The sequence below is a fragment of the Nycticebus coucang genome, chromosome 14, assembly GCF_027406575.1.
Source record: "Nycticebus coucang isolate mNycCou1 chromosome 14, mNycCou1.pri, whole genome shotgun sequence".
Classification (NCBI taxonomy): domain Eukaryota; kingdom Metazoa; phylum Chordata; class Mammalia; order Primates; family Lorisidae; genus Nycticebus; species Nycticebus coucang.
Genome location: NC_069793.1, coordinates 65,623,641 through 65,637,866, shown reverse-complemented (window position 1 = coordinate 65,637,866; position 14,226 = coordinate 65,623,641). Strand labels below are relative to the sequence as shown.

General features: G+C 50.9%; 1 protein-coding gene across 3 annotated transcripts in view; it reads left to right on the top strand.

Annotated features, from left to right (window-relative positions):
* The first annotated feature begins 1,576 nt into the window (after nucleotides 1-1,576).
* PDE2A (phosphodiesterase 2A) overlaps nucleotides 1,577-14,226 on the top strand; it is a 96,490-nt gene continuing 83,840 nt past the window's right edge. For 2 of the 3 annotated variants that reach the window (XM_053560600.1, XM_053560599.1), the window contains exon 1: nucleotides 1,577-1,885. In XM_053560600.1, coding sequence (XP_053416575.1) covers nucleotides 1,815-1,885 — 71 coding nt within the window. In that variant the 5' untranslated portion in view covers nucleotides 1,577-1,814. The remainder of the gene's footprint in view (nucleotides 1,886-14,226) is intronic. The other variant, XM_053560603.1, reaches the window with a different exon arrangement.

Here is a 14,226-nt window from a genome sequence, read left to right as displayed (position 1 = left end):
GAATGGAGCAGCAAGGTCGCAGGGACGGGCCAGCTGAGAAGCAAGATGTGAGCTGGCTCAGCTGGTTTAGGACGAGCCTGGGCCTCATTCCCTTTGAGTAAGAAAAAAAACTTTCCCAGAGCTTTCAAAGACCTAAAATTCTATCTCTGGGGTCACAGTTGGGGCAAAAGCTCCCTCAATTTTCTTTCCTAACATTTCCCATGCCACAAGACTTTCTGCAGCACTCAGCTTGGACAGACCAACTGCATAAGCTTGGTCATTCATGTTCATCCTCACACCAGTGTGTGCACCCCCTATACCTTTCTGCATGGGTCAGGTTTCCAGTCAGTTTCATGGCCTTCTCTGCCTGGAGCCTGTTGTGTGGGCAGAGGGTATTCTCTCTGTAGCTCAGAAAGACAGCCTCACTATGAGGTTCACTGAAGCTCCTCTACCCTAGACTATACCCTCTGTGCCTCTAAAAACTCAGCTCAGATTTTATCTTCCTGAAATGTTTTCCCCACACACACACTGGATCAGAAGTCCCCTTAGGCTCCACAGACCCTGTCATAGCCTGTGAGTCTCCCCTCCTCCCACTACAGCTGGGTGCTTCGCCAAGGCAAAGGACAGTCTGAGCCATATCTGATGGAGTTGTCCAGCGGTAGGCTGATGAATGAGTAAGTTAATGGTAGAGCCAGGACTCAAACCCCCAAGTCCTCAAGATTTAAAGCATTTTTTCCTACACACAGCAGGAGCTCTGTGGAGACAACTCCCTATCTGTCCCATTGCCTAAAATGCCTCTATTTCATTGTGCGAAAGCTTTATAAGACAGGGCAGAGATGCAGCAGACCTCCCCCCTTGCCTAGAGTCTATGGAAAGTGAAGGCCATGGGGGGCAGGCTGGGGCCTCGGTGTTCACAACTCAGCTCCCATGGCGAGCTAAGCAGAGCCATCAAAAGGTGGTCTACACAGCTCTGAGTCCAAAGGGCATTAGCAAAAGCCTTCTCAGTTCCTGGGTACCTGGCTCATGCACCCTAGGAAATGATATAAACCCAGTGAGGGAGCCCAGAGGAGATGGAAGCTAGTTCTGCATGGAAGCCTGCCCTCTCAGACTTGGGGAGGGGACATCCATGTCCCCCCACCTTGAAGGCCTCTGTAATAGGGCAGCAAAGGGTCTGGGTGCCATCCACTTGTCCCTCAAGTCCCCAGCTCATAAGGATTATAAGTCCCTTATCCTCACACTTCTCTTGGGGCTTCTTTATCAGCCACTCCTCCCTCCCACTCCCTTCCCCCCACCTCTCTCTTTCTATTTCTGCCTCTATTTTTTTCTTTTTTCTGTCTTTGTTCCTCTGTGTGTGTGTTTTCCCTGTGCCTCTCTGATCTCTTTGTATTTCTATCTTGATCTGTCTGAGGCTCTGATTCCTCTCTCCTCTCCTTCATGTGTTTCTCTTCCCCTTTCTGTCTCTGTGTATCTCTCAGTCTCTGTATGTGTGAGTCTTTTTTCCTTCCTCTCAGGCAGAGTCTCTCTCCACCCCTCCCTCTCTCCCTCTCTGTCTGGGCCTCTCTCCGTCCCTCCTCCCTCCTCCCTCCCCCTTCTGCATTATCAGACCTGCTCCAACCTCCTCCCAGAGCCAGCAGAGCAGCAGAGGCAGTGGCAGTGGGAGAGGCAGGAGCAGCAGGGCAGCAGAGCTGGATTGGGGTGTTGAGTCCGGGCTGAGTGGGGGTCAGGCCGTTGCTCTTAGTCCTAGTGCCTGCTGGGGGCGCTCTGCCCAGAACTCCGGGCAGGGGGGACAGGGCAAGGTGCCACCTTAGTCTGGCTGGTGAGGCAGATGATGAGTGATGGGGCAGGCATGCGGCCACTCCATCCTCTGCAGGAGCCAGCAGTACCCGGCAGCGCGACCGGCTGAGCCGTGAGTACTAGTGAGGGGCTGGGGTCTGGGTGAGTGGCTGTGAGAGGTCCCATGGGCAGGGTCCCTCCCAGGAGCTGGGGTTAGCATGGAGCTGAGCCACGTGGAAGGATTGATGCTGCTCCTGGCTACCCCCTCCCCCTCCGGACTGTAGCCTGGAGGTCCTCTGTGTAGGGGTGCCTGGCATCAGCCTAATAGGTGATAAGACTGGGGTCCCATAGAAGGGGCTGCTGGATGGGGGAGGGGTTGATAATGAACCTGAAGCATTTCTTCAGGGACTGGGGATGGGAGAGGTTTGCTAAGGAGTTCCAAGGAGCTCTGGAGCTGAGATAGGCTGGTTCAGGACCCTGGAGAGGGACAATGTCTTGGACCTGCAGGAGGGGGCAGGTGTGAGAGTAAAGGAGACAGGGAGAAGGGAAGGGAGAGTATATGATTAAGAGTGACCCTGGAGCAGGAGAGGATCAGGGGTAACCACTTTTCATGAAAATGAGGATTGGGGTCCAAGACACGACTTTATGCGACTTTACCCCAAACCATCTGTCCCAGTGTGAGATAAAGAGAGCCATGGAGCTGGTTGGAATGGAGCCCCTTTGTGCCAGCTTTGTGTATTCCCATGTGCAGGGGAGGGGGGGGCTCCATGAAGGTGTCCCTCTATTAAGGGTTGCTGAGGTGGCAGGCAGGTGATGAGCGTGTGGGTGTATGTCCAAGTTAGTAGTGTTGTGGGCCTATGCAGGCTGTGTGAGGGAGTGTTTGTACACATGTGGGAAGTAAGGAGCACATTGAGTATAGAGGGCCCTGTAGAGTTCTGGGGTCTTTTATGGTTGGATGTGAAGCAGCCTGTTTGTGAACATCCCTGTGTGACTGTGAGAGTTTATCTGTGTATGTCTGAGCATGAGTGCAGACTGGTGTGTATACGCAAGTAAGTGTGTGTGTTAAGTTGAATTTGTATGTTGGCGTGCGTGTTAATATATATGCTGTTTCTGTAAAACAGAGCGAACCAATATGCGTTTTTTAAATCTATTTCATGTGCATGCATGTTTTTGTGTGTATTTGTAAGTGGGCGAATAATAGTGTTGCTATGTGGGGGTGTATGTGGAATATGTATTAGCCTAAGTGTTCTGGTGTGGGTGTGTGATCATGGTGCTAGCAGGTATTAATGTATATTGGTGCTTATGTGGCTGGTGTGTGTGTGTGTGTGTATCTATATGTATGTGTTCATCTGAGTATGTGTGGGTGGCTGTTTCCTTTCCATGGAGATGCCCCCTGAGGCAGGGAGCCGGTGGCTGAATGTGTGAGCACCTCTGTGAGCCCAGGATAATTCACTGGATACCCTGTGGGGAGATGCAGGAAAGAAGCAGGCAATAAGGGCTCTGCCCTCTGGGGCCTCCTAAGCTTCATAGACATAAAGTACCTGAAGAATAATTAATCAGTAAAGATCAGCATCTGCTAACAGGTGGGGGTAGGATGGGCACAGCATGAGCAAAGGCCCTGGGCCTGGGTTTCCTGGAGCAGGGAGGAGGCTGTGTAAAGAGAGTGGTGGGAAGAGGCCAAAGGGGTAGGCAGGAGCCATGTCCTGAAGGACTTTGAACTCCGGGTCTCTTGGGCTTTAGCCAGGAAGGTTTTATGTATGGGAGGGACATGATCAGATTTGGGTGTTAGAAACTTGCCTCAGGGCACTGTTGAGGTTGAATTAGAAGACAGAGGTGGGGCCAGGAGGCCAGAGTGGAGGTCAGTTCAGTGCAGGATCAGTGAGGTCTGGGGCTTTCTGAAGGGAGATGCTTAAGGACTTGGGGAAGGCTGGATAGAAGATGAGGGGGAAAGGAGGGTCAGGGTGGCTCAAGTTTGGACTGGAGTGAGGGTGAAGTGGACAGACCTTAGAGAGTCAGGATTTAAAGAGGGAAAAAGCTCTTGGAAGGCTCAGACAACCCAAGGGTAGTCCAGAGTAGTGGGAGAGACCCTCATAGGGTTTCTAAGATACAGAGGATCAGAGATTTTGAAGCCATCTCTTGCCAGACAGGGAAACCGAGACTGTGGCTTCTTCTCCTTCCTTTAGCCACAAGGTTGGGGCTTTTCATCAGACCAGACCCTCAATATCCTTCTCCTTCAGTCTCTGTGCAGATGTCCTGGTTGTCTGAGCTGGGTCTGCTCAGTGAGGGTTAATTGCCTTTATGCTCCTTGCACCCCCCCCCCCATCAACCTGTTCCCCCTGCTCACTAAGCAGCTCCTGCCACTCTTCCTGCTTCCCACTCCAGCCTCCTGTCCCCAGAGATTGCTGATGGCTTGGCTGGGATCTAGCCAAATGGTGGAGGGAGGCAGAACTTCTGGCAGTACCCCTCCCCCCACCAGTCTTAATGGACTGGGAGTCTCACCCTCAGCTGTGCAGCTCTCAGGCCAGGCTTGCACTCCCCAGGCTCCTGCTGCTTGGGCATGTAAAATCTGCCCACGGGACATGATTCCATTCCTTCATTCATTCACTCATTTATTCAACAGGGACTTCAGCACCTACCTAGTGTCCACTGGGCTGGTCCCTGGGGACACAGAGAGGACACTCACCTTGCTCTCAGTGAGGGCCTAGTCTGATGAAAGAGGCAGGAATGGGAATGTACAAGCCAACTGAGTGCACAGTGCTATGCAGAGGACTATGTGTGGGAGCCCACAACAAGCCAGGGCTTCAGACAATGAGACATTTGGGCTGAACCTTGAGGGACAGGCAGAATTGAACAGGCAGGGAAGAGCAGAGGTGAGTAGGTGTGAAAGAATGCAGCATGTTCAAGGGACAGAAAGAGCGTGAGTTGGCAAGAGTAAGAAGGGGCATTGAGAAGAGGAAGTGAGGGAGGGGCCAGTTTCCAATGCCAGGCTAAGGGGCTTGAACTTTCCCTCATAGGAAATGGAGTTTTGAAAACAAGACTCCTGTAGAAATCCTTCCTTGGTTCCTCCTTTCTTTGGACCCCACTACCCACTCTGAAGTCTCTCTCTCTGATGGTACAGGATCGCATGTGGCTCAGACTCAGCCTGAGTCCCTTACCCATTTGGTCAAGGAGTTCCTAAAAGGCAGGAGCTGCCTCCTCTTCCTTCTCCACTGCACTCACAGCACTGGGCTGGGCATCCAGGCCTCCCACCCTGAGTGGGAGGACACATTAGGAGCATCTGGGTTGTTTTCTTTACTGTTTTTAATTTTTGTTGCAGTTTGGCCAGAGCTGGGTTCAAACCCGCCACCCTCGGTATATGGGGCTGGCGCCTTACTCACTGAGCCACTGGTGCTGCCCATTTACTGTTTTTAATTTAAAAAAAATTTTTTTAGACAGAATCTCACTATGTCACCCTTGGTAGAGTGCTGTGGCATCACAGCTCACAGCAACCTCAAACTTTTGGGTTTAAGCAATTTTCTTGCCTCAGCCTCCCAAGTACCTGGGATTACAGGTGCCCACCATAACACCTGACTATTTTTGTCACAGTCGCCACTGCCGTTTTAGCTGGCTGGGGCCGGGTTCGAACCCGCCACCCTAGGTATATGGGGCCGGTGCCCTACCCACTGAGCCACAGGCACTGCCCGCTCATCCCTTTTCTCATGGGCAGCCTTTCTCTGTGGTGATTATATCTACCTTGGGTCTTCTCTTTAGGGCCTAGCTACTCCAGGCTACCCAGAATGATCTTGTGTCCTTTCTCCATCCTATGTCACTGTCCTTCTAAGCAGGGCCAGGCTGGGGCATAATGATCCAGGAGTGGTAGGAACACATCTTAGGCAGAGAATGGGAGGAATGAACAGACTCTGTTAACTACAAGTACTAAGATGGGACAGGCTTTGACTTCTCTCCAAGAATAATAATAAAGAAGCAGCCATGGCCAAAAAAAGGGAGAGAGGATAGACAACAGGAAGAACTTCCTACCAGAGCAAAAAGGCTGCAGAGTCTCCTGGGTTCATGAGAGTGGGTTGTGGGGCTAAGGGAGAAAGTCTCTGAAGATAAGGGGAGAGTTGGAGGGACTGTCTATCCCTGATTCTCTCATGGGAGAGTAAAGTTATCTAGGGAGACCGAGACTGGGGGTGCTAGGGGAGAGGGGGATCAGGATTCATTGTTCATTCATTCAACAGCCATTCACTGGGCTGCAGCCCAGTGGAACATGACAGCCCTGCGGGGAGATGGACAGAACCAGTGACCACATGGAGGGAAGCCCAGAGTCTTCCCTACCTGTGCCAGTGTCAGGGGAAGGCATTTAGGAGGACGGACCACTGGGGCTGGCCTTAGAAGAAAGAGTCACTGCAGGCAGAATTGAGGGACGGGTCCAGGAAGTGGAAATACCATGTGCAAAAGCCATGGGGTGAAAGTATGGTTTTGTTTATGCAAAGACTGTAGGGGTACAGAGTGGCCTGAACATGAGGCACAAGGCTCAGGGGAAGCAGTGGGCAGAGATGGAGCAAGAGATGGGTGGGAATTAAGGTCAGGCTATAGGAAGCACTTTCTGCCATGGAAGTGTCCCCAAGACCTTGATGTGTCAGCATCATTGTAAATTTGCAACTTCTTGGTCTCTCCTAGTGCTCTTGACCAGGGCTGCCAAGGCCTTCTGCCTTGCTTGAGAATGGGGTGTCAATGAACAGAGACCCTGGAAATGAGAGAGAAGCAGTGGCTGAAGAATGTGGGCCCCTTCCAGAATGTGGCATGCAAATTAATGCAAATAAATATGCAAATCAGCCGGCTTTGGTTGGAAGAATGAGACATCACCCCCTCCCGCCCCTCTGCTCCAGTCACTGGGACAGCCTTGTCTGCTGCTCTGAACACCCCAGCTTGTCTGAGCCACAAGATTGTGGCCTACAGAGCGGGGACCATGGGCTCCCTGTAAGCACCCCCGTCCTCTGGGAAGTGGATATATATTTAGTAACAGAGATGTTTTCACACATTCATTTCCCATTGTTCAGCTGCTCTCTCCCTGGGAAAGGCCAGGTCCCTAGTGACGTGACCCAGTTCTGGAAGTCCCTGAAGTCACCCTTCTCACTGCCCTCCCTGAAAAACAGGAGGCAACTAGTACTTGGTGCTGCAGAAGGGATTTGAATCCAATATCTAGGAGGACTTCACAACAGTGTAGTTGCTAAGATCTGTAGATCCTAGGATTTCCAGGCTCTCATTTGTTAGATGGTTAACCCAGGTTCAGATGGGGCATTGGAGATAGAATAGAGAAAGTGGCAGACAGGCAAAGATTGAAAATGTCAGCACTATTACTCTATAGCTGTGTGGTCTGGGAAAGTTACCTAACTTCTCTGAACTTCATGTGACTAGGGGAGTGGAGATAATCATGCTTTTTCAGCAGGATGATTGTGAAGAATCTGGAAGTGCAGAGTTTCGCCCCTAGTTGTGCAGGAGGTGCTCATACAGGTTAGCTACTGCCATTATGAACTACTCACCTATACTTCTAGAAAGATTCAGTGGAGCCTGGAGAGGAAGAGACCAGAGCTAGGATCTCAGAGGCTGTCATCATGTGGGAATGACAAGGAGGAATGCAATGGCCCCCTAGTGTCCGTGGCTATAGTGAGAAGTATAGACACTGTCGGAGGGGCTGAGGGATCTCTGAGATGTGACCATCTTGCTCGGCTTCCCTGGCTGGTCTGAGACCAATCCCCAGAGATTACACAGGAAGCAAGGGCTTGATGAGGAAGAGGTTAAGCCAGCAGCCACACCCATGGCAGTCTGTGAGTCATTCTGGGAGTTGTAGTCTTGTGCCAAGGGTTCCTGCCTTGCTGCCTTGTATTTGCAGCAAGTATACAGTACTTTGTATTGCCTCCTTTGATCCAGATCCACACCCTGCTGCTAATAGCAGGCCCTGGTGGGTGTTGGGAGGTGTCGGGCCCAAAGGTGAAGCAGCCTCCACCCCTTCTTTCAGGGATCACCTAGCTTGCTGTGTTGGGGGTTATGGGTAGGAGCAGGGATAAAAGGATTAAGCCATAATTATGACTCTTCACACATTTGCACAGAAGTTTACAGCTGTCTGAACACTGTTTTTCACATCTATGGTCTCATTTAACCCTCACCACAAACCCAAAAAACTGCTGTTTTCTGGATGAAGAAGCAAGATCTGAGGAGGAAATAACTTGCCCACAGGTATTTAGCAAGTGAGTGGTAGAACCAGGCCTGGAACAAAGGCCTGTCTACCTCCAAAGCTCCTACTCTTTCCACAGAGTATCTTTCAGATGGCAGAGGCCAGGCTTGAAGAACAGGCAAGATATGTATAATTTTTTTTTTAGTTTTTTTAATTTTAATTTTTTTATTATTAGAGCATAGCTGTGTACATTAATGCAATCATGGGGGCACCATACACTGCTTTTATATACCATTTGACATATTTTCATCACACTGGTCAACATAGCCTTCCTGGCATTTAAGATATGTATAATTAAAGTTGGGGGTGAGACATCTGAGCAGAGGAGCAGCTCAGGGTACAGAAGGCAAGGGCCATGCTCTTTGGAATATGAGGTTGAGAGGTGGGCTAGTTGGTTCCCAGAGACCTGATTTCAGACTGAGAGTCTGGCCCTCCAGGATCCACCCTAGGTTTTGAGCAAGGGAAGGATCACATTAAAGTTGGATTTTGGAAGAATTGATCCTGCAGTTTGGGCTGAATGGGTTGAAATGGAGAAACCACAGGCAGCCTGAGGCCTCTAACTTCCATCCTGTTTTTGTTTGTTTGTTTGTTTTGTTTTAGACAGAGTCTCATTTTGTCACCCTTGATGGAGTGCCCTGGCATTATAGCTCACAGCAACCTCTAACTCTTGGGCTTAAGCGATTCTCTTGCCTCAGCCTCCTGAGTAGCTGGGACTACAGATGCTCACTACAACAGCACCTGAGTAGCTGGGACTACACGTGCTCACTACAACAATAGCTGGCTATTTTTAGAGATGAGGTCTCACTCTGGCTCAGTCTGGTCTCGAACCTGTGAGTTCAGGCAATCCACCTGCCTTGGCATCCCAAGTATTGGGATTACAGGCACCATACCAGGCCTTAACCTCCTCCATCCTTGGAGAACCCAGAACTTTGCTCCTCTTCTGTCCTTCAAACATCTCAGTTTCTTTTTCCTCTTTTACTCCTCTCTACCCTAGGCTGGGGAGTGATGACTAGTGTCCTGCAGAGCTATGCTGTAATGCCACATGTCTCCAGCAGGGGTTGCTGTTACATCCAGTCCATTCTAGCCTGGATCTTCCTTATGTTTGAGTCCAATGTGAGAGGGCCCTGCTAAAGTGCCACAGGAAGGAAGGAAGGCTGAGGAGTGACTGGACCCCACACAACAGGGAGAGACACATTAGAGGGCTTAAGTCAAGGGCCAAGAAATTTTTTCCTCACAGTTCTGGGACAACATAACATTTGGTAATGGATTTAGAATGACATTGCGTTTGGTCTGGGTTTCTTTTGGGTTGTATTTGCTTAATACTGAGATGCAGGGTGAAACTGGTTGGTTTATTAGTGTCTATCTATCTGAGTCTTAGTGTGTGTGCGTATTCCTGACTGTGAGCTTCCTGTTGTACATGTGTGTTTGTAGGTCTGAGAGGGTAAGAACATCTGGGGTGATTTGGTACAAAAGTGTGGGCATGGTTGTATATGCAATGTATGCGAGCCATTTTTTATGCTTGATTATTGGTAAATGATTATTGCATGCAAATGTGGTGTGTGTGTGTGTGTAGAGTGTTATGTACACATGTTCTAGTGAAACTGTGAGGGTGTGTATCTCCATACACATGGGTGCCTGGGTTAAAGTGGGAATGCCCAGATACGTGCTCTGCTAACCTGCTAAGGCCCAACATCTGGCTACTCAACACTTTTTTTCCTGGGTTCCACCTGCCTGAAGGTAGAGACTTGTATATGGACTTGTGCTGAAGGGGCTGTCACACCGCTCATTTGTGTGTGGGGCTGGGCTTCCCTTAGCGGATTCTGGGAGCCCCTCCCAATCAAGCTTTGTGTTCAGGCTGGGGCACCCAGGACTCTAGGCTATTGAATTGAGGAGCTGAACATAGTTGAACATAGCTGGGAAGCATCTAGATTCCATTCTCCCCAGGAACTCCTAATGGTCACACCTATACCTCACTAAGTTTCAGGGACTCCCAGCCTAGTCCTCTTGTAAAGATACAAATATTGAAGTCCATAAAGAGGCAGTAATTAACCCAAGGCCACTCAGCAAGATCTAGGGCAGCAGTTCTCAACCTGTGGGTCGTGACCCACAGGAACTGTACTAAAGGGCCACAGCATTAGGAAGATTGAGAACCACTGATCTAGGGGGAGATGGCAGGGCTCTGAGCAGAAAGAGAGGTGTGCCTGGCCTGGATGCCTCCCTCCCTGTAGCCCTGAGAGCAGGTGGGGAGCTCAGATCCAAGTCTGTGGTGTGAGGCCACCTCCTGCGCCTGGGCAGGCCCATTCCTTCTGGGCCTCAGATGCTGGCTTTGAAGTTTCTACCAGAGCTTCTGCATGCTGTGATGCTCCTCCCAGGGACTTGTGAAGTCTGTCATTCCATGGAGCCTGGAGACCCCATGGAGAGGAGCCCAGTGGTGGAGTGGGGCCAAAGGAAGGGGTCTACTCTAGAGAAACCTCAATTTCTTCATCTTTGCAGCAGAAGGGTTTTTTTTTTAGGTTTCTACTGTTCTAACATGCAAGGCTTTCCCTATAATCTCTCCTTGACCTCTTAGTACTGAGACAGCTTGGGGTTGTAGGGGGTCTTGAAGGCCCAGCATGGCTCAAAGTGAAGGAGACAGAGGAGCCCCAGAGGAAGGGGGTGGGTGGGAGGAATGAGCTTTCTGCCTGGGGGGGTTGGGTGGTGCTGCACAGCCTGGTTAGGGAGGCTGCAGAAGAGACTTCTACCCTAGCAAGGACATTGGTTGCAAGCTCTCTGAAGTCCCTTTAAGCTATAACTGCCATGGACATGCTCTGGCCTTCTCAAGCATGGGAGGGTGTGAGTGCCCAGAGTGCTCCCCCTGCAGCCTGGGCAGTGGGGAGGTGTGAGGTTAGTCTGCCCAGCTGGAAGCAGGAATATCCCCTTCCCTGGGGCAATGTAGAGGTATTATTTGTCTTGAATGTTTGGGGCTGCAGGCAGGGGCTGGATGGGAGGACACTCGGGGTGGAGCAAGAGGTGAGATAGAGAGAATTAGGCAACTTTAAGGCGGCTTCTCTGTTGAGCAAGGGTAAAGAGGAGCAAATGGGCATGTCCTGAGTCTTGGGGGGGCTCTAGAGTGATCTCATGCTGTGGGGAGCACTCAAGCATGGCCCCTGGTTGGGGCAAAAGGGGAGACTTCCTGGAGGTGTGGGGCTGGGTGGGGCTGGGGGAGGGGAGGAGAGAAAGGACAGTCTGGTACCTCATCCTTCTCACACCAGAGTGCTTGGAGTTATCCTAAAACTCTGAGTGCATGGGACTTGGGGGCCAAATGGAGAGAACTAATGTTTATAGAGTGCTCTTTATGTTTTTAAAATTACCTTGTTTAATCACCTCAATAATCCTACAAGGAGCTAGCCCCATTTTGTAGAGGGGAAACGATGATACACTTAAATGGCTTAATTGAAGGCAGTTTGGAGAAGTAACTATTATGGAAATGGGGAAGGGCCTGTCCAGGTGCTTGGGACTAGCATCCTAGAAGCCTGAGGGACAAGGAGAGGGCCCAGGTCCCAGAGCAGGACCTTGCAGAAGGTGCTCCTGCCTCCAGGAGATGCAGCTGAAGCCACTGTGTGTCAAAGGAGGGGCACGGGTGAGAGGTGGGAGGCCTCACTTGAGCCTGTGGGCCTCTCACCCTCTGCTCTCCTGCTGGTGCCTGGCCCTCATTGGAAGAACCTTCATCTGGCTCCCTCGCCCTTGTGACCAGAGGGCAACAGATGAGGCTGCCATTAAAGGTCATCTCCCTGAGCACAGAACTCAGTAAGAAAAGGGTGGAGATTGGATCTGGAGGGACAAATGGATAATGGGAAACTGAAGCACTTACCCAAGGTCACATAACTAGTTGGTCTCAGAGTTGGAGCCAGAAGCCAGGCACCACTAGAGCTTCCTACATGCACCCACATGCGCTTAGATGTCTACAACTGGCCTGGGACAAATGCCCTGCTCCCTGTTTGAGCAGCAATGGGGCTGCTGAAGGATGTCATTCTCAGGATTCAGTGTGCCCTGGACCCACACCCAGTCACCCACTTATTCATCCCACCTGTCCCAGATGGTGCTCTGATGTACCGTGCCCTGTGCTTGTACCCTGGCCCTGGAAACGAACCACATAGTTCATGCCTTCCTCTTTGTTAGCAATAGTCATGCCCAGACATGGGCATTAATTTCATGGGGTGAGCACTGGGACAGCTGATGAGGACACTTCCTGAGAAGGTGATGCTGGATTTTAGCCTTAAAGAACAAATAGGAGTTTTCCAGGTAGAGGAGAGGAGGAAGGGTGTTCCAGGCAAAATGGCCAGTAAGAGCAAAGGTGTGAAGGACAACAAGAAGTCAAGGTGGCAGGTCCAGGGCTCCTGGGCTGAAGGAAGGGCCTAGCAGTGGAGAGGAAGGTGTGGAGGCCCAGCTCACACAGGGAAGTGGAGGGGGGTTTAAGTAGGGTCAGACTCTGGTTACCTTCCAGTTTAGAAAGCTCCAAATGAAGGGCGAATTGGGGGCCAGTGAGGAAGCTGGTGTGGAGACTCGGGTGAGGGGTGATACTGAGGGTGGCTGAGGACATGTGAGTTGCACAGACAGGTCAGAGGAGGAGCTATGGCCCTTGTTCCTCAGTGTATGCCCACCAGTGCAGGTGGGTGGAAGCTCCCTCTCTGCCTCATGCTGCCTGTGGCCTCCTCTCTGGAGCACCCGTCCACACCACCCAGAAACCACCCCAAGAGCAAAGCTATGTGACTGCTTCATCATCTGATGACACTTCTGGACCCACCGTTGCCAAGTCTCAAAAAGGCCTCCCTTTGAAGACCATCCTCCTGGAGTTAGATCTCAATTCTTCTTGCTGTCCGGAGACTGGGCCTCGGGCCTTTCTGGGACAGGAATCAGTGAGGGTGGCCCCTTCTGGTGCTTGGGGTTTAGGGACGTTGGCCCAGCCGGCTCATCCATGTGCCAGTGGGGATCCACTTTTTGCTTTGCTGGGTCTTGGGCAGCTGACTCATTATGGGTGTCAATTAGCATCTCCCATGCAGCCTTCTGTCCCACTAAGTGCTTGCCAGTCATTAGGTGGTGGTGTTTGCTTTGGATGCCAGCACTAGCACCTCCCTGCCCCAGGCTTCTCCTCCAAGCCCCAGCTGACTGAGCTAAGAGATGAGATGTCCTGGCCACAAACATACAACAGACCGAGACCCAGGCACAACCTAGGCAAGGGACATGAACTCCAACACAAATATACAGGGAGAAACAAACTCAATAGATACAGAAGAACTCCCCACACAAAACAGCAGAGCACAGCACATAGACACGGAGAGACCTACAATAAGCACACACAACACAGGCATCAACATACGCTGAGAAACAGACACAGGATTGGTCTAAAAATAGACTTAGAAGCTTGGTGTCCGTATCTCAGTGGTTAGGACGCCAGCCACATACACGGGGGCTGGCGGGTTCGAACCCAGCCTGGGCCTGCCAAACAACAATGACAACTACAACAACAAAAAAATAGCCGGGCATTGTGGCGGGCTCCTGTAGTCCCAGCTACTTGGGAGGCTGAGGCAAGAGAATCGTTTAAGCCCAAGAGCTGGAGGTTGCTATGAGCTGTGATGCCACTGCACTCTACTGAGGGTGACATAATGAGACTGTCTCAAAAAAATAATAATAAAAATAAATAAAAATTGGCTTAGAAACAAAAGTACCAGTACGAACTGAGGCATGAATGCAATCAATTTAGGGATAGCCACTCAGACGTGCTGCACCGTTGTGATCCAGCACATGCCTGGAGCCCCTGAGAAGCACTCACGCTAGGCATTACACAGGCTGCTGGCCAATAGGTGGCTTCCCACATGCACGGCTTCTTTTACCTCTGAGCTGCTACCAGGCTGTTCTCTTTGCCTGGAACACCCTTCCTTGATGCCCCTCTATTTTTACCTGGCTAATTCCTATCATTCTTCCACAAAGACTTCCCCTTCCTTGATAGCAGCCTTTCTGGGCTCCCCAATCTTGGAGCTCTTTCCTGCCACATGACATCACTGACTGTTTTCCAACAAGTCTCAGCCAAGTCCTGGGATGAAAGCTTTTGCCTGTGCCCAGCGAGGTAGTAACTGTGTGTGTGAGTAGGTGATTAGGGCCAAGAAAACGGACAGAGATAATTTTTTTTGTGGGGTGTGTGTCAGGAGTAGCAGTAAGGAGCCCTAGCTACTCAGCACCTGAGAAGGCACTTATATCCCTAGGCTGGCGCAGCCAGACAT